We start from the raw sequence: 24,004 nt of genomic DNA, 5'->3' as shown, positions 1-24,004 counted from the left end.
TGTCTGATGTGTGTTGCACACATTGGTTGAATGATTTGGCTTTTATGAGCCAATCGTCCAGATAAGGGAAGACATGAATGTGCTGTCTTCTGAGATGTGCCGCTACTACTGCTAAGCATTTTGTGAACACCCGAGGTGCTGTTCTGACACCAAAGGGAAGGACTTTGAACTGATAGTGCTGACCCTGTATTACAAACCTTAGATACTTCCTATGGGCAGGATGTATAGGAATGTGAAAGTAGGCGTCCTTTAGGTCTAATGTCGAAAGGAAATCGGCCTGCTGCAGTATTGGGAGCTCTTGCTGCAGAGTGATCATATGAAAAATTATCTGACTGAATGTACTGGTTGAGTGGCCTGAGTTCGAGAATTGGTCTCAGTGTCCCGTCCTTCTTGGGAATTAGAAAGTACAGCAAATAAACTCCTGTTCCTTGTTCTTCTAAAGGAACTAGTTGAATAGCATCTTTATGTAGAAGTGATAGAACGTCTTGTTGAAGCAGAGTGAGATGGTCTGTGGACATTGGACACTGCCTGGGAGGTATGTGCGGAGGGGTTGCTGTAAGTTCTAGGCAGTAGCCATGTTGGATAATCTGTCTTACCCACTTGTCTGTTGTAATGGAGTGCCAGACAGGCAGGAACTGCGTTAATCTGCCCCCTACAGGAGTGGAATGCTGTTGGGGGAGCAGAGGGAAGTCACTGTTTTGTTGTGGAAGAGGATCGGTTGCTGTTGTTACCGCGACCTCTTCCTTTGCTATTGTTGCCTCTGTATCCTCCTCTAAAATATCCCTTGTTAGAGGATGTTTGTGTGTGTAACTTGAAAGATGTGATAGTATCTGCTCCAGTTTGCTTAGAGCCTCCACTATAGAAGGAGCGACAAAAGGAACCCCTATCTTGTGTGGACTGTAGAGCCCCCATAGACTTGGCGGTGTCCGTGTCTTTTTTCATCTTTTCAAGTGTAGCGTCTACTTCTGGGCCAAATAATTGGTTCTGATTAAATGGTTGGTTCAAAATAGTAGTTTGCACTTCTTGTTTGAATCCCGAAATGCGTAACCACGCATGTCTTCTGAGTACGACACTGGTATTTACAGCTCTAGATGCTGTGTCTGCGGCATCTAGTGCACATTTTATAGAGGCATTGGATATTAGTTTGCCTTCCTGTATAAGGTCTGTTGCCTGATCTTTATACTGGTCTGGCAGGTGCTCAACTAGTTTCTTGATCAAATGAGCCCGATCGTAACGAGAGAGGAGGGCTTGTGTATTTGCTATACGCCAAATATTTGTAGCTTGTGCAGCTATTCTTTTACCTGACGCATCAATAATTTTGGATTCCTTGTCAGGTGGGGGCGCTTCACCAGAAGTTTGAGAGTTTGCCCTCTTTCTAGCATTGGACACAACTAATGAATCTAGTGGTAAGTGTCCTTTAATGTAGACTGGATCTGTGGATGCAGGCCTATATTTCTTCTCAATTCTGGGATTTACTATTCTAGTGCGTACAGGATCTTTAAAGATTTCAGGAGCATGCTTAATAACCCCCTTAATCATAGGCAGAATTTGAGCAGATCTTTGTGAATTTTCAAATGTATCTAGGAGAAAATCTTCTTCAATGTCATCAGGATGTATTGGCACCCCATGGTAAACAGCAGCTCTGTTTAAGAGATGACTAAAACCAATATTATCTTCTGGAGAAGTAGGTTTGGTTGGATATGACTGGGGATCAGGAATGTCGGGCACATTTTGTGGGTTTGTAAAATCCCATGGTACATTTTTAGGGTTAGAAAAATCCCATATACCCTCATTTACAGGGTATGAATCAGGTTCTCCTATATCCTCGCCCTCCACCTATATCGTATTCATCATCAGTATTCTGAGGTGAATGTGATGGTACTGGAGAATGTACAGGAGAGATTTGAGGTGAAATGTGAGGAAGAACAGGAGTGGAAGGAGGTATAGGAGAGGGAGGGTGCATAGGAGACGTAGCACAGTCCTTTCTTTGGGTTTATGTAGATCTTCTTTTGTCGAGGATCTGGTGTAAAAAGTACTTCACATCTACAACCTTCTTAGGTGTAGATTTTTTCGGCTCCGGCAGAGGTTGCCTTGTATCGTTAGCCTTGGGAGGTGGTAAAACGTCCTGTGGCAAAGTTTTCGGTGCCAAAGGTGTTGTTTTCGGCTTGTTAGGCGTGGTCGAGGGTTTATGAGCCTCGGAATCAGGCCTCGTGGGTTTAGGCACTGAAGAGGGTGTTTTTGGTGCAGGAGCTGGTCTCGTTGGTGTCGAGGCGTCGGACGCTGGCTTCGCATCTTTATATTTAGAAGTGGACGGCTTCGGAGCCGGGACTTATTTCGGTTTCAGCACCGGTGCAGTTTTAGGTTTTGGTGCCGGTAAGCCTTTAGGCTTCGGTGCCGAAGGTGGCTTGGGTGTCGAAGGATCTTTGGGTTTTGGTGCCGAAGGAATAGGTGGAATTGGCACATGCGGCTTGCTCGGTGTCGAAGCACCGGAAGGCTTAGTTAGTTTCTTCGTAGCCGGGCCGGAAGGCGGGGCTTTTGAAGCAGGTATTCGGTCTCGACTGGGCCCTTTGGGCAGAGTGCTGACCTTTGCCTTCGGTTTGGGCAGTGTATGTGGTGCAGGGGCAGTAGTACTCACGTGCTGACCCGATGGAATGGAGTCATCTGAGTCGTCTGCCTCTGATACGATCTGGAGATCAGGCGAATCTTCTTCGGGGACGAGTGGAACTTTGTCGTCGAAGATATCTTCTGGTTCTGGGGCTGATCTCCTCATTTCGTGTCAACGGGCCCTCCGATCCTGGATAGTTTTCTTCGATCGGAATGAGGCACAAGCTGTGCAGGTGGACTCGTCGTGTTCCAGTGATAGACAGAGGTTGCAAACCTCGTGGTGGTCGCTATGTGGGATCTTTGCTCGACATTTCGGGCATCTTTTGAACGGAGTTCTGTCCATGAGGTGTAGGCCGCGCAGCGTCGATAGGCCCAACGGCCCGCGTCGATGACCGGAATGGAGCGGATGACGTAGAAAGTTATTGTACTCGATGTCGAAAGTAGTTTAGGAAGTCTTTGCGCTTCAAAGTTGCTGAAAAGTGTTTTTCTAGCCGGAGCAGAGAACCCAGTGGCGGAAAAAAACAATCTAACGATGGAGCCGATGCCCATGCGCAGTATTGTCCAAGGGAGGAGTCACCTATCTCGTGACTACAAAGACTTCTTCCAAGAAGACAACAACCTGCAATCATCCGAGCCCAACACCAGGTGGCGATCTAATGCAAAGTGTACAATCTACAGCTCATATGCCTCAAACAGAATGTTCTAGGAGAGGCTTCCTTGATAGTTGGTGTAGCGCCTTATTTGATTCTGCTGATTAATCATCTACCTTCTTAGCCTACAATTCTCAAGCTCTGTGCACTCTGGTCCCACAGTTTAAAAAACATTGAGCTGGATGGATGAGAGGACCCGAGGGCCATCCTCTGCCAGCTGTAGGATAGAGACTGAGAATCTCAGAGGATAACAAAGGGATCCATCTGTTATTCAGCGTTGACTGCACCTCATGCAGGACCCAGAACTGTGTGTCAGCTAATATTTTATAGCACACTGGTCTCTGGTTTCTGTTGCTTTCCCAGGACACAGGGGTATTTAAAAGATAACCTGCCAGATTTTAAAAATCTGATATTTCAATGGCCAATCACACAATGACGGGTTTACTGAAGTGATTAGGAATACTAAGGTTTACTAAATTATAAGTAAAGCAGTAAATTCAACTGTGTACAGTAAAGCATTTGTAAGTATGCACAGTAAATTGACAACAAACAGAGGAGCATACATAAGACAAAACAGACATAGAAAGAGGGAAGACAGAGACAAGAATGGTGGCAAGACGACACTTCAGGAGCTGACAAGACAGGTCGGGCTTCTCGGAGGTGGTGGTACATGAAGAAGTAAGTCCCAGATATGCCATCACTCGCCACCAGCTCATTCAGCTTTGTAAAAGATTCCTCTTGGGATACAGCACATCTAATTCTCTGGCAGCACAATTGCTGGTCATACTTTGAGCAGTCTGTACGTGGTAAGGAGATTAAAAGTCCTGAACCAGCTTACACTGGAAGTCCATGAGCTCAGTCCAGCATTACTCCTTCGACAAAGGACCCGGGAAGGTAGCAGAGAGAGGAAAGTCTGGGAGAAGGGGGATGGGTCTTCCTAAATTAAACCATCTATTTGTTTTCCAAAGGGAATCTTGTTCTTGCATGCACCCGGAAGCGCATACAGGCAATTGAGAGCCAGCAGAATGGCAAGATAATCTTTTTGCAGATTGTGTTAATAGAGCATGAGGGTAAGCTAATGTGTCATCATAAGACATCTAATATCAAAGGTCAATAACCAGCAGATGATTGAGAAACAAAGAGGGAGAAGTACTGATACAGAGTCTAACAAGGTTGTACAGACTCTAAGCATGCAATCATCTCCTACAACAAAAAGCCTTTTGCTACAGAACTAAACAGATGAGGGTGAGGGAAAAGGGTCAAACATGCTGGGATCTTTTAACAAAGTAACATATCATAAGGCAGAGTAAAATGTGCGGCAATAGGGTCATTTGCCAAGACACCAGACTGCAATGACCTGGAAGCCCCAAACTAACCTGACACCATGCAGCTGCTCGAACCAGGGCTCTGTGGAAGAGGGGCCCAGCCTACCTCTCCTTGCTGCTGACATTTTCACCTCTCTTCACAAAGAAGCTAGCCTGACCTTGGAGGCAATATCTGACTGTCTCTAGCACCACAATGGCACAACTGTACAAAACAAAATGGCAGATCAGTTATCTAGATGTATTCAGGGCCCAATGGTGGGATGAAACCTCCAATTTGTTGATGTGACAGACGTGACCAGGGCACCTCTGTGAAACTAATGCATACAGGGCTCACACCGTACATGCGTAATGCAGATAAAGTCAACCTCTCATCTCTTCACCCAGACTTTTTGACCCATCACTGTTGGTGAGGAAATACTTAAAAATTAGTCCGATTATGTGGTGCCAATTTCATGACAACTTGTCATCTACTCACTATCGGTCTCAGCTCAGCTACGTGACTCTATAGTGACCTAGGCCAAAGGGCCACTTGGGTGCACTTCTTCCCACCTCCTCAGAAGCACAAGGTTGAATGGTAATGCACTATTGTGGTATGCCCCCATCCTTGGAGATAGCTGTACCTGAAACGCAGCAGCTTATGATAGTGGACTATGGGGGTGACAAGGAATCTGCTGTGGGCTGCACCCACTACTCGGCATTCCTCTAGCTTACAATGCTACATCATGCCCACCGGTACTGCCCTAGTGTGCGGGTGGGAATCTGCCTGTGCTTTGTGCTCTCTCTTTGGGGTAGGCAATTCACCCAGATCCCCCTGCCTTCGTTCTTCTTACTTCGCCAGTGGCCGCCGGGCTCGATTTACAGCATCAAGATCAGCGTATCGCAGGTCCAACTGGCATCCCACTAGGACGATCGGCGTGCGTGGGCAGAAGTGCTTGATCTCGGGGTACCACATGGTCTTCACATGCCGGAGAGAATTGGGATTCGCCAAGGAAAAGCATAGGACGACCACATCAGACCTGCAAGAGGAAAAAAGAACAGTTCAATGCATGTAGCCTCAAGCATGGCAAATGTACATGGAAGAGACGTAATATGGGGCCTTAAGGCATGCGACATGTGCAGGTATCTAGACAGTGTTACAGTTAAGGCTCCTTTTATGCATTACCTGGAGAAGGCACTGCACTGGAGTAGGCACTGGAGTAGGCACTGCACTGGGCAACAATAGCTTCCCCGGCATTTCTGAGCCCAGAACTATTGAGTCAACAAACTCCGCACTCACATAATTCCTGGCTTGAAGACAATGGACCCAGAGCTTTGTGTAGAGGCAAGGGTAGCCACTCCACTTAGCCCATGCCCACACACAGCAGCATGAGGGAGCAGAAACAGTGCCAGCGGAATCTAAAGTCACCGGGCCCGTCTGCTACCCTAGCACCATGGCTGAGAAAAGAGGACTCCACTCATTTACCACCGCTCTAAGTAGGTAATAAATGTGTGTATTTCCATCTGGGAGGGTGAGAAATCTGCAGAATTAGACCTGGCATTCCCGCATTCATGTTTTATTCTCCATTCCGGGGGATAAACCTGAATAACTTGTAGCTTAGTAAGGGTGCTCTCTTTGGCCACCTTACAAATTCCCAGGATAGAAGTACGGCGGTCCCGCCTGCTTTCTGGGGAACCTGTAAACAGGTCTAAAGAGAGCACTCTTATTAAGCAAAAAACTGCAGAGCACCTCCTATGAAATAAAGACTCTTGGTCTCAGGGGTTTACTACTGTAATTCCTACCAGGAAATCCAAATGAACAAAGCACCCTTCAATGCAGAGTATTGCAATCCCGAGTCTAACAAAGCTTAGATGCTAGACAAGCACTCAAAGCGGCAGTTAGATCATAACATGCTCTAAACCTTTTCATCACCGTAGAAGCATAACATGGTTATTGTAGTTCAGTCAACATATGTCCACTTAAAAATAAATCTTTTGCTGCGGGTCTGTTTCATCTGCCTGTCCTGGTCTCTTCGCAGTCTCCTGTCGCTGAACCTGTGAGTTCAGAACTTCTGTCTGGACATTTTGAATGAATTGAAATTTGGGCAAAATGCCATCACAGCACCTTATCAAAAACGTATGCTCTGTCATGGGGAGTATTAGTGATTACCGAGGATAAAACAAATGAAGAATGGCGGCTGGGCAATAAACAGAGCACACAGACCTGTTGTTCCAAATGATATTTCACAATGTGATAAACACCAATCAGCACAGCATATTATATTATTAAGCTCCACAGTCGGGTGTTCTGGGGGATGGGGGAATGCCACCAAACAATATCCAGGGTTGATCTCCGAGCAGTCTACAATACAAGGGTTCCATTCTTAGGCAAAGAGACTTTTTAGTATTTGAGGTTTTTTTAGGTTTCGCCTACGCAGCGCGCATGCGCTCCATAGGAGACATTTAGCCGTTGTTTGCTCTCTCTGGAAGCACATACTCGTGCTTGTGGCGGCATACACCTTGCGGGAGCGAGCAGGGGCACGCCACAAGCACGAGTATGTGCTTCCAAAAAGAGCAAAAAACGCTGCTGCTTCAAGTGCGCGCATTTGGAAGCATTCCCAGGGTGTCTCTTCTATTATGTGCACTCCCCCCAGCCCTCCCACGTGTTGTTTATTGGTTTTGGGGCAGGAACACTTGCACTTTTAAAGACCGCAGTTGGTTTCAACTAATAATTTATGTTCATAAAATGAAGAAACAGCTGTTCCAAGACTTTCTAATTGCCATCGTGCAAACGAGTTACTAAAAAGTTTATACTGCATAATATTGCATGTTGAAAAGGCACCTGAGCCATTATTTCTTCCTTACATACGAGATCATTTGTTCATTTTCAAAACCGGCCTAGCTGCTAGTTGTTGGCAGCCATGCCAGAGTGCTCCGCTGGGCACAGTTTCTCTCTCACTTGTGAGATATGACAGCTCTGCCTTTCGTGAGGTAATCTCCTTTTCACACTGTGCCCGTGTGGGCAAAGCTTATATGTACCCCTTCAATGGGAGGGGTTAGATCCTCGCTTGATTACAGCCCCCACCCCCTCCAAGATCAGCATTTATATGTGTTCAGACAGATCTGCTTCCTTGTGCATTCACTGTCACGAGGTCGCCATCTGTGGCGAGAGACAGATTTCGGGGAAGTGTTTTGGAAAAAGTGTCAGTAGACTAATGAGGTGGCAAACATTTTATTCAGTGTCAACTAGAGATGTGCGAATTTTACATCTCAGGCTGCGCGTTAACTACGGTAAAGTAACGTATTTCTAAGGTAATTGTGCACTCCTCGTGGACTATCTAAATAAATAGCAAACCTGCCTCCCACCACATTTGTTTGCCCTGTGAGTTGCAACTCATAGCTTTTGGTGTTTGCCACCTCACCTATTCCTGGTTCCACAGATGCACCTACATTTACTTCTGGGCTCTTATTTACTACTTGGTGGGTCAACAGATCAATATGTTTTGATCTTTTTCTCCATACCTATGTGTATGAAGGGTCTTGCCTGGGACCCTCTCATTGCCCTTGTCTACATCATCATTAGTCATGTAATGATACCAACGATTGTGAATATTCCATCAAAAACAACTGTTTGAAGTTCACTGTCAACTCACGCTTCTCGCTAAACAAATTTTTCTTAAGCGGTACGAGGTAGATGTGACCTGGTTTCCTTCCTTGGAAATGATTTAAGTGCTCAACAGATGGCAGTCTGCAATTGTGTTAAGAGTATGAAAAGGGTTTTTAGCTTCTGCACCTACGGTCCAACAATAAACACTCTTATGTGTGGTGTTTCTTTGCATCACGTTTGACTTAATTAATCCTTCTGTTGACAAGATCATCCTCTTTCTGTTGGAATGTATTTAGTAAGATTCAGACATGAGCACCTTCTTCTGTCTATCCACTTAGTCATTACATAAAGGTAGTGTTTTCCCTGAAATGAATGAGCACCACTTTATAACTTGATATTTATCTCAATTGTCTATAAGGATTCGCTTAATCTTTTATTGTTTAGGACACATTTGCACAAACGTAGCCAATAGGTCTTGCCTTTGGGAACTTATAAGTATTTAGTTATGCAGCACAATATCTTTACTGCAACAACATTAACTGTTGCATGGCTAAACACTTATAAGGTCCCAAAGGCGAGACCTATTGGCTATGCCAATGCTTGTGTTTAAGTGTGGGCATTTTGCTGTCTGTAGATTAGCGAGCGACAGGGAAAAAATATTTTTACTACATATAAAAAGAGTCCAATTAATGAGATTAAACGCAATATTAATTGTTGAACAAACTTTGTGGCACACATTTTGATTTGTAAATGGATCTATGTTGGAGGTATGTTTAGACCCTTGCAAGACAGAATTTCTGAAAACTTTAGAGCAGTTAAGCAGGGAGATGAACAACTTACTTCCCTTCGGTGACGCCTTATCTTGCAAAGACTACCTATTTGCAGATCTCTTGCCTTCAGGAGACCTGCTGGCTTTCGGGAGACTCCTCAAGACCTGTTTGTTCGAGCAGTAGCAGCACCATCCCCCGCCCCCCACCCCAGCGCCTTGAGACCCTCACGGGCGAGTAGTGCGCTCTACAAATGTTGGATTGATTGATTGCCTAAGAATTATCACCAAGAGTCAGACTGGATCCAGAATTTTTTCGTGAGCAGTGTCCCTGTGCGCCGGTAAGTGCCGTCATTCGGCTCCACTTGGCATCTTGTGTGCCAGAAGTGACATGTACGGTCCCTATATAGGCACCACCTCAGTGTGCGGACGTCAGTTTCTTATCGCGACTTTCCTCGCCAGGAGCTCAGAGCCACAAACAAAACTGACCACTGGTGTGGAAAACTAGGGCCGTAAAAGGGTAACCACCCTGAGCCTAGAAATCTGTTCACAGAGCGGGAATGATGGGTGGGTCAGTAAGGAATCTGCAGCTAGATAGAGTGTTTGCCAGATAAGGCGTTGTCCAAGGGAAGTAACTTGCTCATCTGATAGAGACTTCTAGCTGCAGATCCCTTACCTTAGAATACATACCCAAGCAATACCTCCCCAGAGGTGGGTCTGAGAAACCGTTCACACTAAAAAGTCCTGCAGGACCGAAGAAGCAAAGTGCCCATCTCGATGGACCGGACTGTCCAGGCAGTCATGCTTGGTGATTGTGTGCAGAGAAGCCAATATTGCTGCATGGCAGATATCCAGGAGAAGAACTTTGAGCGCTAACAAAGTGGCTGCAGCCTTGGCCCTGGAGGAATGAAAAGACAAACACTCAGGGGGTTCCTTCTTGGCCAGTGTAGCAGATTTTAATGCAGAGCACGATCCATAAGAATATGGTCCGTTTCTGCACAGCTTCACCTTCTTTGCTTTGACATACTCCACAAAGAGTTGGTCGTCCACCCGGAACTCTTTTCGTATGGTCAAGGTAGAAACCAAGGCTTCTTTTGGATCCAGTTGGTGCAGTAGCTCGTCTTTCTCAGAAGGCTGCGGCCGAGTGTAAAAGGTAGGCAGAGTGATGGACTGGCCTACATGAAAGGGAGTGACAACTTTCGGCAGGACGAAAGTTCTAGTGTGAAGAACCAGCTTGTATGGGAAGAGGTTTAGGTAAGAGAGGCTTAGATGACAAAGCCTGGAGCTCACTGACCCTCCAGGCAGATGTTATTGCCACTTGACAGCCCATCTTGATGGTAAGGAGCCTGAGAGTACAATTGCAAAGAGGCTCAAAAGGAGCACACATCAGAAAGGTGAGCACTAGATTGAGGTGCCATTGAGGCATAAGAAGGGGGAAAGTGGAAACATGTTTCGAAGACCTTTCAAAAACCCTTCACAACAGAGGATTTAAACAGGGATGGCTGATTTGGCAACTGCAGAAATGCTGAGATGGCAGAGATATAGCCCTTTGAGGTGCCCAAAGCAGAGCCCTACTAGGCAAGAGAAAGAATAAATAGAAGGAACTGAGAAAGTGAAGCAGAAAGGGGGTCCACCTGTTTTTTTAAACACCATGCCACAAACTTGCCCCAGTGGAAGGTGTTTACCATCTTGGTGGAGGGAGGCATGGCTGGCAAGATAACTTTGCAGACTTAAAGCGGAGGGTCGAAAGTTGTCAGCTGTAGCCGCTCAATCTCCACGCATGCAGGTGGACTGTTGCCAGGTTCGGGTGGAGAACCCTCCCATGCTGCTGCGACAGAAGATCCGGAAGGGGCAGCCTGATCAGAGGACCGATGCCTTACTCAACAGCTTGGGATACCAAACTCTCCGAGCACAATCCAGAGCCACAAGGATGACTTGGGCCCATTCGTTCCTGATCTTCTCGAGAACTCTGGGCAGTAACTATAACTCGTGCCCTAAAGTAACTATAACTAGTGCCGCCGCCATGCACAGTATTATCAACAATGATGGAATTTCAGATATTATTAAGGATGTTATAAATGTAGTCGGCGAATAGGTCATGAGTGATTTCATATACGAGGGTAAAAGCAGTGCATGGTGAGGGTGCAAGTTATAGTTACTTCAGGTTAGGGGTCATAGTTACTTCAGATAACAATAACTGGTACATTTCAGTGGTGGTTTTGCTAGTTTGAAAATGCCACGTAAAACATACCATTTGACCCAGCTATAATATTCCTTTAAACTTTGGTTCCTTCAGTGAATTTCTAGTTTTTTAACATGGAGTAAGATGTCCATCATAATGCAGGGCAGAGGTTGGATGAAGCCGTGGCCTGGCATCGTCCATTGTGCTGCCCCCGTCCAAGGCTGCTGCCCATGTCCCCTCCTCCTTGCCCTACGCTTGCAAGTCCATAACCCTGCCCCCTCATTCCTGCCCTTTGGGGATGTTATTCTGCCCTTCCTGACTGCCCAGCACAGTTAGCTTGCTGCCCTTACCTCCTGCCCTGCATGGTCTGATGTGTTGCCATTGCCCTCCAGTTAGCTTGATGTCCTTGCCCACTCCTCCCGCCCTCCGTGGCCCATATGTATTCCCCTATCACTACCGTCCTGCCCTCTGATGTATGTGTGCATGTCCCTGCCCCCTCCCTTATGCCCACTTTGTTCCATGGAGCAGCCACTTTTCCGGCTGTCTACTTTGAGTGTTCTGTTGAGCTGCCACCGCCCCTCCCACCTGTCCAGAATGGTCAGATGGCTCCTACCTGTCCCTGCTCCTCCACCATTGTCGGATTCCATGCCCCTATCTTGTCCTCCATGGTCCATTTTGCTGCCACTCCCTTCTGCCCTCCCTGCTCCCTTGCCCTCACGTCTGTGTCCAGCCTCTACACCTGCCGTCTGCCCTCCATGGTCCTCTGCGCATGCCCCTACCCCCTCCCTCTTGCCCACCAGTGCCACTGTGCTGCCACTAATCTTTTGCCATGCCTTGTCTTTTGTGCTGTTACTGTCTGTCCAGTAAGGTCAGCGCGCTACCTTTAACTCTTTCCCTATGCTCTCCGTTGCCCATGTGCATGGCCCTGTCCCCTCCCTATTGCTTTCCATGGTCCGCTGTGCTGCACTGCCATCCCACTTGCCTTGCATGCTATATTGTGCTGCTACAAGCCCTGGCCAGTAAGGTCAGTTTGGTGCCCCTGCCCAGCTTCCTCCTGCCCTCCAGAGTCCGAGTCCATGCCCCTACCCCATTCCAATGTACCATACATGCCAACATTTTTAACTTGGTGAAGAGATTTTGAAAACATATTTGGGGGAATTGATTTTCCCCATTGACTTACTTTGAAAAAGAGATTCTAGGTGGGAGACCGATTTTTGGGCTTTCAAACATCAGGAGTCCCTTGCCTCAATTAGGTCTTTTGGCAACTATGGTTGTACTGCCACTGCCTCTCCCATCTGCCCTCAATGGTATTTTGTGTTGCCATAGCCTCTCCTGCATGGTTGGTTTGCTGCCCTTGCCCCCCTGTCCTCTGCCCTCTTTGGCCCGTTGTGCTGCCTCTGCCCCCTACTCCCTCCCTTCAATTGTCCGAGTGCATGCCCTGACCTCTGCCCCCCACAGTGTTCTAATGCACAACTAGATTGCAAACATTCTGTGTTTATTACAAAAGTGGCAAGCCGGAAGTCATCTTGATGTCATCAAAACTGTAAAAGTTAAAGAATTTCCTTTAGAAATTATAAAAATGAGGGAGTCTTTTTCCCATAGAAATTAGTGCTCTAAAATCGAGGACACATTTTCTGTGTTCTCAGATAGTGACAAAGCGCTTCTAATTATTTGCTATCTTTATGTTTTTTTATCCAGCTGATAACTTGATTATTTGTTGCACTTAGGGCAGCCGGAGCTGCTGCCTCTGTAACTGGGGAACCACGTTCAAATTTCGGCTTCGGCTCAACATCCTATAAATCTGGGCAAATCATTTAATCTCCAAATGCCTAAAGCCAAAATTAATTAGACCTTGTGTAATGTAACTGATGCTCCTGTAAAGCACTCCAATACCTCCGGGTCAAGTCAGGCCACATTATATAAAACTGCAAAAGAAAAAGAAAAGAATGTGTGTTTGGCACACTTCTGCCATTGGACTATACTTGTGGTACACTTGGGCTCTTTTTTCTCTGGTGGCCATCTTGGAAGACATTTTTGATATGAAGCTCCCTAATTTCTTACTAGAAAATGCTTTTCGTTTTCCACTTCAGTTCCATCAAGTGCCACATTGTTCAGATGTGCCACACTTTTGTCATAAATTCTGAATGTTAGCACTCCAGTTGGTCATTAGAACACTATAGCAAAGCTGCTGATCACCAGGGAGTTAACTGGCAGCCTGCTGCTGGAGTAGAAAATGCATGTTTCGGTCTGCATGACAGAATGTTTTAATGAAATAGAAGAGGAAGATATTTGAGAACTCATTTAAAATGTGTCCTTTTTTGCTTTTTACAGCACTATTCATAATATCTGTGACAAAATTAACCGGCTTATTTTGTTCCTTTCTAAATGAAATGTTTTAAGTTTTACCATTTTGATCCAATCAAGATGGCATGAGGTATACCATGCATTTGTCGTAAGTAAGACTGTTAGCGCTTGTTCTTTACAGCACGCTGGAAGGCTGCAGTAGTACAGGGGTATCAGCTGACCAATGCTGCAGCTGTTGGAAGTATACATTATATGCTGAGAATGTCAGACTTTATTCTCACATGGTGGAGGAAGATGGTGTGAATTTACAGAAAATATGCTCTCATTTTAGCTTCTGGATCACCTTCCATAACCTCCATGAGAAAGCAGTTTACTATCAAACATTATTCATGAAATCCCAGCAGAAGGCGTTATCAAAATGTAATATCACCTTGGAACACACCACAATTCCTAATATTAGCATGGTACCACCAACAAATGATTTATTGTGGAGTTGTCTTAACCTCCTAGGGATGGAATTTAGAACCAGGTTGGTGGGTGGAATGTTGCTCTTTGAAGGCGAAGCGTGGTTGGAGCTCAGAAGCTGAGAGAACGAGCTGGAGGTACCTGTGATTATATATTACTCCAATAAAGATTATATTCCTTCCTACCTTACGTTAGAGTGGATCCTTACATCAATATTGTAACTAAGATCTGTTATCACCATTTATACGTTCTCCTTTTTGGGACTCTCAAAACCTAACCTTCACTACAATGCATTTCAACGGGGCACATGTCCCAGAGTCTCGTAAGTGCTGCCACAGCATGTAGTGGCCAGCCAATAAAAGATGGTCCCTTTCAGACATCCTACCGCCCCCACATGCCCTTTGGGGTCTGGGTGTGCTCACTCTGCCCCCTTACATATTTTTACTTATTTATTTACACGACACAGGGACCAAGTCCCTGAGCCTTGTAATGGATGGAAAAAACATTGTTCGGGTTGCTTAGCTTTTTCACCTGAGCTTCTGAAAAAAGTCTATGGAAAATGCATGGTGGTTTTGTGTTTTTGGCCCCTCTCTCTTTTTCTTGGTTCCTGCATGACGTATCACGCTGAAACTTCCCATCCACAAGATAGACAAAAAAAGAGCACTTTTTTTGGGAAGGTTTCATGAAGATTCGTCAAACAGCGCAAAAGTTATGAGTAAAACAGTAAAGGCATTTCCTTTGGAAACGCTGATCTAACTCTAACTACACAGTGCGACCGTCACTGTGTAATAAATATTAAAAAAAAATATATATATATATATATATATATATATATATATATATATATAGATATATATATATATATATATCTATATATATATATATATATATAAACTTCTTTTTCACTGAAAAAACCTCAAAGGTTAAAGTAACATTAAAGTTACCTGTTGTAATAATATAAAAACTAACGTTTAAAAACGAAACAACCACTGAATGACGAATTATAGATCAGCGAGTCAAATCTAACTTGCGCCTCCGTCATGCACTGCTTATGTTCTCACATATTACATCATACATGACATGTTCAATGACATCATTGATGACCGTGCGCTATAACTTTTCATACTAGACGGAATTCAGCACATAGATCAAACTTTCCATAACCTGAGCGTAAACCTTTGCAACTAGCAGAATACTAATCATAGCTGCGAAGTGAGGGTGATGAAACAGCTAGAGGGACTTCACGCTTTGAGTCCTTTACACCTGTCTCCCTTGAAGAGACATCTAAAGCCATTTTGGCCAGTAAATCTGGATCTCCTTTTGATCCCTGCCCACCCCTGGTTCTGCAGGCGTCGGTGGAGGTTGTTAATCCTATCATTAATCACCTTATCAATTCATCGCTAGCCACAGCAGTAATTCCAACTGAGTGGAAGCTCGCAGCAGTTAAGCCCCTCCATAAAAAGACCGTCGCCGACCCGACGACCCTCTCCAATATGCGACCTATATCCATGCTCCCCGTGGTATTTAAACTGGTTGAAAAGTTCGTAAACAGTCAACTTACGAATTATCTTGAGGAGAATAACATCCAACATTCCAACCAGGCTGGGTTTCGGTCTAAACACTCTACCGAGTCTGCCCTGTTATTCACGGCAGAAACCCTACGAACGGCTGTGGACCAAGGGAAGAAGGCTGTCCTAATATTATTAGACCTGTCGGCAGCCTTCGACACGGTCTCTCATAACATCTTAGTGGACCGTTTGGTGGCCGCAGGAATAAGAGGGACAGTCTTGGGTTGGCTGAGGAACTTTTTGAACAACAGACGACAAATCACGGTCTTGGGCAAATTCCAGTCAGAAGCTAAGGTCATCAGCTCCGGGCTCCCTCAGGGGTCGAGGTTAAGCCCGGCCCTGTTTAACTTATATATGGTACCCTTGCTTGAGCTAATTGCATCATTTAACATCAGTACAATATCATATGCAGATGACACTCAGCTAATCCTGGTCCTGGATGGAGAACTGCCAGGAGCGGAGGAAAATCTGAAGAATTGCTTAACAGCTACATTCAAATGGATGACTAATAATCATCTTAAATGCAACTCCGGCAAAACGGAGATCTTGCCGTTTGGAAACAGAAATCTGTTCTCTCCAAAAAACTGGTGGCCAGACGATGCTGAATCTCCCCCTGAGACTATCACATCTGCTCGGAATCTGGGCATTAAATTCGACGACCAATTGTGCTTTAAACAGCAAGCGGTGGCCGTAGCCGGTATGTGTTTTCACACAATTAAATCCTTGAGGAAGTTCTTCGATCTTCTTCCTCTGTCAGCCAGGAAAGCAGTCGCAGTAGCCTTAATAAGCTCAAGGCTGGATTACTGTAATAGCCTATATGCTGGAGTCAGTACTCCATAGGCTACAGATGATCCAACATGCCGCTGCCCGGCTTGTGCTTCGCTGGCCTCGGAAATCATCGGCGTCAGCTGCGTTAAAGGCGCTACATTGGTTGTCAGTTGGCAAACAGATCCTATTTAAAATCTTGTTGATCACATTTAGAGCCTTTCACCTGCAGGGGCCTAAATATCTGTGAAATGGCTTTAAGCGTTATCACCCTACTCGCTGCTTGAGGTCTGCTAATCAGAATCTGTTAACCATCCCCAGATTCAGATTGGCTACCAAAGGAGGAAAATCTCTTTTTGTCTTGGGATCTAGAGCATGGAACAAGCTTCCACCTCACCTTAGGTCACTGTGTCACGAAACCCAGTTTAGGAAAGCGCTAAAGACCTGGGTGTTTTCACTTACAGACGCAGCCTGCATAGCACTGGTGTAGGCGCCCTCACTGGCTAATTTTTCCCTAAACCATTTCCATCTGGTTGAGCGCCAAGATACTCCATGGAGTGACAGATGCGCTATAAAAGTGTCCCCTACATTTACATTTAACAAGTCGCCCATACTGTAAACATTCTGCTCTTTCATTTTACTGGTATTTCGGCACTTAAGAAAGGTATTGGTTTTGTAGACATTAATGAGATCAGCAACTTATTAAACCGCGAAATAGCACTCAAAAAACGGGCTTGATTATAATTCACCCTAATGAGATGTGCCTGTTAAATGCCTCGGCTGCTACAGTTCTATACATCAGCAAATTAAAAAGCACACACTATCAGGCCCTATAGACAGCCCTCCGTAGTATGTAAACCTGCCCTACACAGAAGCCTGACACGAGCCGCATCGTGTACACCATATTAACAACGCTTACAATCAATCCACGATTGAAACCATCTGTGAGTGAGACACCCATAGATTAGACAGTCTACAGCATGGTATAATGTCTCATAACTTTCAGTGACCTCTTGCAAAAGAATATCTGCATTTTATAAATCTCCAGTTTATAAAGACGTTGTCTCTAATACACAACAACTCTTTAATGCGGCACATACACAAAAATCCACAGGTGAACAATGTATTTTAATCAGAAGCTTTAGTTTTTCTCACACGTTTTTGGTAATAAGCCTTTTAATTTGAAATGCACTTGTGCGACATAAACTAACTGTGCTCACTCTCTACCCGGCTTTAACGAAGTGCTGCCAAAAACATCGCTGCATCTGAAGTATACAACTCATACAAGTATACAACTTAAGACATATTGGATGAGCCTAGCCTCCAGTAATACACTGTTTCCATTTGAAGAGCAGTAGCTCGGATGATGTCAGCAATGATGTCATTTCGAAGGCATCAATTATGCCATTTCTAGCTGCGGCCAGTGCATTGGGGCTGAGGGGCCAGGCAGCATCACCTTTTGCCTGACGGACGCGGTTCATTTTCAAGTCAGGCAGCCAGGAGCCAGACATGCGCTAAATGAGCTGAACTTTGCTGGGCGGAGGATGTCACAGCTCCTGTTGGCATACCCTCCTCATCTCAGCAACGGACTTCCCGCTTGTGATGAGGGGAAGCATCACTCATTGCCTCGCAGCTGTACGCTTCAGTTTTAAGCCCTGAAGCACCCAGGGTCGAGTGTCAATCAGTGACACTTCATCACAGAGTGAGGAGGGGTCGGAGGTCTCACTGACTCCATATCACTCTGTGATGACGTTGGGACTGCTGCCTTCCCTCATTGGCTGACCAGATGTCATCCAATGAGAAAAGGCAGCAGCCTCAAGCCTCCCGGCACCTCCGAGGTAGAGCTGCAAGGAAGTGGGATTCGTTTTTATTAATTAATGTTTGGTGCGTGTATGTATGTATGAATATTTGGTAATGAGTGTTGTGAATGGATGTGTGTATGAATGTGTGCGCGTATGGGAATGCATGGCTGAGTGTGTGCATGTGTGTCCCATCCGCCCCCCTCCCTCCTACAATTACTGTCCGCTACTGGTCATTTAATGTCATGAGTGATGTAATACGTGAGGTCATAAGCCGTGCATGGTGGAGTGCAAGTTATAGTTAGCTCACTGAACTATAACACGAGTATTTCAGTGTTTGGTTTTTAAACATCAGTTTTTATAACTGCTGTTAGAAATGGGGTTTCCGGTTGGCTAAGGCTTGCGCCAAAGTCAGGCAGAAACCACCACTCTAGTCAGGGAAAGGGAGTTACACGCCAAAGATAACCTCTGCTCACCCTCTAGGTAACGTGACGCGAGCAGTAAGGCTTATCCCGGAGGCAATGTAGGTTAAGTGTTTGCGCGCGCACCCACCAGCAACAACACCCAAGGCCCACCACAAAGGAAACTCCACACAAGGTTATATATAAAAATAGCCTTTGTATTATACCAAACACATTAGATAAGAAACACACACTTTACAATGTGCCAGAGGCACGGGCAGAATATACCGAGGATTATATACATGGGACAGGGCCACGTGGGCCACTGTCAGGAATATGCACTTTTAGAACAAGCACTTGGTAGAATTAGTACTTTGTAGAACATAGAATACTTGTAGGAATAACGCTTGGAACATAGAACATATAATAACTGTAGCACCAAATAGCAAATGTAGCACACAACCAGTAATCACTAATCAAAGGTAAGTACCACCTACGCAACACTAACCACCTTAGGAAAATATCACGCAGGGAACCATGAACTCACTAGTATAACTATACCAGGAAAAACAACCACCTAAGCATAAAAACAGAAGTATAGGCACAAAGACATTATACATAATGCAGAAATCACACTAGGCAGGTCATTACAAATTGCGCAAGGGTCACATAGGGCCAAAAACATGTACCCTCGCAAGGGCACAACACCAGAACTGTCCTCTCCGGGGCTGAAACGCCCTATGTCCAAAATGTTAGGGCAGGCTGCGCAGGCAGCCAAAGGAGAAATGCGCAAAAGAAACAGACCTAAACGGAGCAGCTGCCCACTAAGTGCTGGGCAGCTGTAGTAGGGAGTCTGGCACCAGCGTGCCTCCTGGCTCTCTGCGGGGCTCTTAAACAAACAATGGGGCCCAACACAACGTGGGAGCCTCGTGGCTCTAGAAACAATGGAGCCCTCACGAGCCTCGTGGGCTCTTGAACAACAATGGGCCCGGGTGCCTTGTGGGCTGTGAACAACAATGTGCCCCGTCGTTGGATTCCCGCTTGGGGGACTCGAAGTATGCAAATGGTGCCCGGAAGCCTCGTGGGCTTTAAAACAGAAATGCCCGCTCGTTCGAGCCCCATGGGCTCTGGAGAAATGCCCCAAAAATAACGTTGGAGCGGCCCGCTGCCAAATGGCGGGGTGCGCGACCTCCCTCTTCCTCCCCCAGCAGGCTTCTACTCACCGGCTTCTTCACGGGAGCTCCTCGGGGCTCTCTCTCCCCGCAATCCTCCTTCGCTCTCCGGAGCTCTCCCTCGCTCTTGGGAGCCCCGGGGGTAGGGAGGAAGACGCCGGCTTTCCTTCTTCGGTGCAGGAGCCCGGGGTAGGCTCCCGTCTGCTTCCTGCTTGGGGGCCAATTACAGCGCGAGTCACCCGGTGAGCCTCCCGCAGCCTCCACCAATGGTAGCGAGGCTCCCAGGTGACGTCTTCTCCCTCGGCTTACTCTCGGCCCCTGTGCTGCGGCGGTGATCTCGGGGGCCAAAACGAGGGGTAGGCTCCCTCGATAATTAAATATAAAGTCTCTGGCGGGGTGGGCACCTGCCAGGGGGGGGGCACAAACGGCAGATGAGCGGAGTGGGCACCCGCGCCGTAAACAAAGCAAAAGGGGGGGGAATTCCTACACCCGGGATTCCCTCTTGACGAAAAGGCAGCTCAGCGCTGTAAGGAAAACAGCAGCGCTGCTTCTCTCAGGCTGCAAAGTAAGCGCTTCCAGGCGCTACAGGAACAAAGACCCCAGTCCAGGGCAAAGCACAGCAAAAAGTCCTTCAGGAGGGGGGGGGTAAAGGCTGGGCCCAGGGACCAGTTCACAGGGCCCTCCAGGCAAGGAGGCAGTCCCAGTGGCGGTCCTCCTGGCGCCCAGCAGCAGCAGACCCCCCTCAAGATAGGATCAGGAGAAGAACATTTTTCAAGAGGTCACAGCCTCTTTTTATACACTAAATCCCTTTGTCCTTAGGTGCAGGGTGGGGAGAAAACCAGTCACAGCTGGTTCTGGAGCACTCTGATGTGCTCAACCACTCTTCCCATTCACTGGCCAGGCTAGGGACATTAGACGCACCATAGGGGGCGGAGCCAGCATTGTGTGGGGAAAGCCCTATTCAGGTCCCAGGTGCACTCCTCCCCGGCCATCAACATGCAGATCTCCCATTCACCACTGGGGCAAACCCATCCTGACTCCTGGAGCCTGGCACACCAGCCAGCTCCAGCCAATCACCAGCCAGACAGCCATAAACTACACAGACATGCCAACTTCTAGAAGTGGCACTTCCACACTAGACCCATTCACGACGCACACATCGCACAGCATTCACTCTCACGAGTTCGCACATACCAAACTCGAGCCTGCACTCCCCACACATCAGGAACTAACATGGACACATACATTCCCCATGCATTCCTATGGTAGGGCAGGCCAACCTTACCACACGCACGCACTTTACCCTGGGACACAGTGGTAAAGTGCGCAGAAACCAAAAATCACTATCACCAGGTCACAATTAAAAAGCAAAAAAGTTTAGGGGTGAACCTGCCAGAAGGGGCAAGTCCAACAATTGCCTAGAAAGTCACATTAACCTTTGCTTTTTTCAGTGAATATCTTTTTTTTTTTTATCATGTTCACCCAACTCCTTCACTGAGTATAATTTTAGGCAGCGTGCAGTGTGGGACTGGACGCAGTGCTAACTGTGGCCAGGCTTTGCACCAAATCTCCTGCGAGTGAGATTGGGTGCCAGGCCACAGATCCCCACCCCACAATTCTGCCTTTTTTTTGGGTAGTACCACATTATTCCCACAGCTCAAGAATCACCCACAGCACTGAAAAACAGCTCAAGCTTAGCTTATTGAAGTTTCCGCAGTCTTGCTGTACCAGTGCACCTGCAAGGGAGTCCCGCAGTACTTTATGGGGGATGCGCTGCGTCCGGTGAGACTCGGGCACAACACGTATTTATTTTTTTAACTCCCACTGGACCACCTACAGAGGCCGGCTCCTTACACTCCCACTGGACCACCTACAGAGGCCATCTCCTTACACTCCCACTGGACCACCTACAGAGGCCATTTCCTTACACTCCCACTGGACCACCTACAGAGGCCGTCTCTTTACACTCCCACTGGACCACCTACAGAGGCCGTCTCTTTACACACCCGCTGGACCACCTACAGAGGCTGTCTCCTTACACTCCCACTGGACCACCTACAGAGGCCGTCTCTTTACACTCCCACTGGACCACCTACAGAGGCCGTCTCTTTACACACCCGCTGGACCACCTACAGAGGCTGTCTCCTTACACTCCCACTGGACCACCTACAGAGGCCGTCTCTTTACACTCCCACTGGACCACCTACAGAGGCCGTCTCTTTACACACCCGCTGGACCACCTACAGAGGCCGTCTCTTTACGCTCAAACAGGACCACCATCTACAGAGGCCGTCTCTTTACACTCCCACTGGACCACCCACAGAGGCCGTCTCTTTACACACCCGCTGGACCACCTACAGAGGCTGTCTCTTTACACTCCCACTGTACCACCTACAGAGGCCGTCTCTTTACGCTCATACAGGACCACCTACAGAGGCTGTCTCCTTACACTCCCACTGTACCACCTACAGAGGCCGTCTCTTTACGCTCATACAGGACCACCATCTACAGAGGCCGTCTCTTTACACTCCCACTGGACCACCCACAGAGGCCGTCTCTTTACACTCCCACTGGACCACCTACAGAGACTGTCTCTTTACACTCCCACTCGACCACCTACAGAGGCCGTCTCCTTACACTCACTACAGGGTCACCCACGTAAACCCTTGACCTTACAATCACTACGAGATCCGCTATGGAGATCCCTCATCTTACACTCCCACTCGACCACCTACAGAGGCCGTCTGTTTACACTCCCACTGGACCACCTACAGAGGCCGTCTCTTTATACTCCCACTGGACCACCTACAGAGCTCACTACTGAACCCCTAACGTAAATCCTTCACCTTACAATCACTATAACATACCCTATGGAGATCCCTCATTTTACACTCCCACTGGACCATCTACAGAGGCCATCTCCTTACACTCACTATTGAACCACCCACGTAAACACTTACCTTACAATCACTACGACATCCCCTATGGAGAGCCGTCATCATACACTCCCACTGGACCATTGACAGTGGCCGTTTCATAATCTTAAACTCACTCTTGGATCATCTGCGGAGGCCGTCCTATCCTCACACTCACTCCTTGATCACCCAAGGAGACCCTCCTTCTCTTACACTCACTCATTCTTGGAGTATCTAAGGAGGCCCTCTCAACCACACATTCACTCTTGGATAACCTATGGAGACCCTCGTCTCCTTGCCCTCACCACCGGAACACCTACAAACCCTCATAACCCATCTACTTACCCCAAATGCTAGATTACCTATGGAGATCCTCATACTCCAGCCACTCACCCAGAGTACTGGATCACCGACAGAAAGTCTCCTCCCTTTACATTCATCCCAAATGCCAGCTCGCCTAAGAGATCCTTATAGAACTTACATGTAATTAGCTGTCTCTTCTATTTAGTAACTAAAAGCAGCCACATTTAAGGATGATGGCATCACCCTGTACCCTTGTACCCAGCAGGGTCAGAACTAGATTAAGGGCAGTGGGAAGGGCAGCATCTGCTAAGTAGTAGGGGAAGGGATGAAGGCAGAAGGTGATCTCTCAAAGTTTCAGGTACTCCCTTCCGCTTGTGGATGGGGTGGAGGGGTGTGGAGGGGGTGAGGGAAGAGGGAGGTGGAACAAGATTCCAGGTCCTCCCTTCTTCAGCCTTGTGGTCAGGTAGATCTCAAAAGCTTTTAGGTCCTCCCTTCTACAGCTTGTGGAATGGGGGAGGGGGGGGAGGGGAATAGGAGACAGGTGTGGAGGGGGCGAGGGAAGAGGGAGATGGAAAAAGATTCCAGGTCCTCTCTTCTTCAGCCTTGTGGTCCGGTAGATCTCAAAAACGTCTAGGTCCTCCCTTCAACAGCTTGTGGATGGAAGTAATGAGGGCAAAAGGAGATAGCTCAAGCTTCCAGGTGACGCCTCCTTCAGCCTAGTGGAAAGGGAGATCTCTCAAGTTTCCAGGTCTTCTTTTCTTCCGCCTTGTTGTCAGGGGTGGTGGCGATGAGGACACTGAACCCTGCATATATCTCAAACTGTCAGGAGCTGGATACCATTTGAATGATAGCAGAAGTTACAAGGACTGATTCAGACTGAACTCCTCCCCCTGATACCACGCTCGTGTCTCCCCACACGTATCACACGCCGAGAAGCACAAGGGAAGGTCGCAATACCCAGATCGCTGCTCTATGAACTGGCAAAGCTGTCTCCCAGCCCTCCAAGCCCTGGGGGTGCTTACTTGAACCTACGCTGTTGTTTTCTTCAGCCCCTGGATCTTGTTCCCCACCGCATGCTACCGTGCGGCTACCAGCACCACTGCTGCTGAACCCCAACCACATCCACTCTACCTGGCCCACTCATGGAGATGAGCGGACCCAGGTGTACGACAAGGCAGTGAGGGCGGCAGGTGGCGGCCACA

At 47.2% G+C, this 24,004-nt stretch overlaps 1 protein-coding gene across 2 annotated transcripts in view; it reads right to left on the bottom strand.

Annotated features, from left to right (window-relative positions):
* LOC144821589 (rho-related BTB domain-containing protein 2-like) overlaps positions 1-24,004 on the bottom strand; it is a 453,559-nt gene that overhangs the window by 244,810 nt on the left and 184,745 nt on the right. For both annotated transcript variants that reach the window (XM_078678799.1, XM_078678800.1), the window contains one exon: positions 5,410-5,595. In XM_078678799.1, the coding sequence (XP_078534925.1) occupies positions 5,410-5,595 (186 nt within the window). The remainder of the gene's footprint in view (positions 1-5,409; positions 5,596-24,004) is intronic.

This window comes from Lissotriton helveticus, chromosome 2_2 (genome assembly GCF_964261635.1).
Source record: "Lissotriton helveticus chromosome 2_2, aLisHel1.1, whole genome shotgun sequence".
Lineage (NCBI taxonomy): Eukaryota > Metazoa > Chordata > Amphibia > Caudata > Salamandridae > Lissotriton > Lissotriton helveticus.
This window is presented reverse-complemented; position numbering and strand designations above follow the sequence as displayed.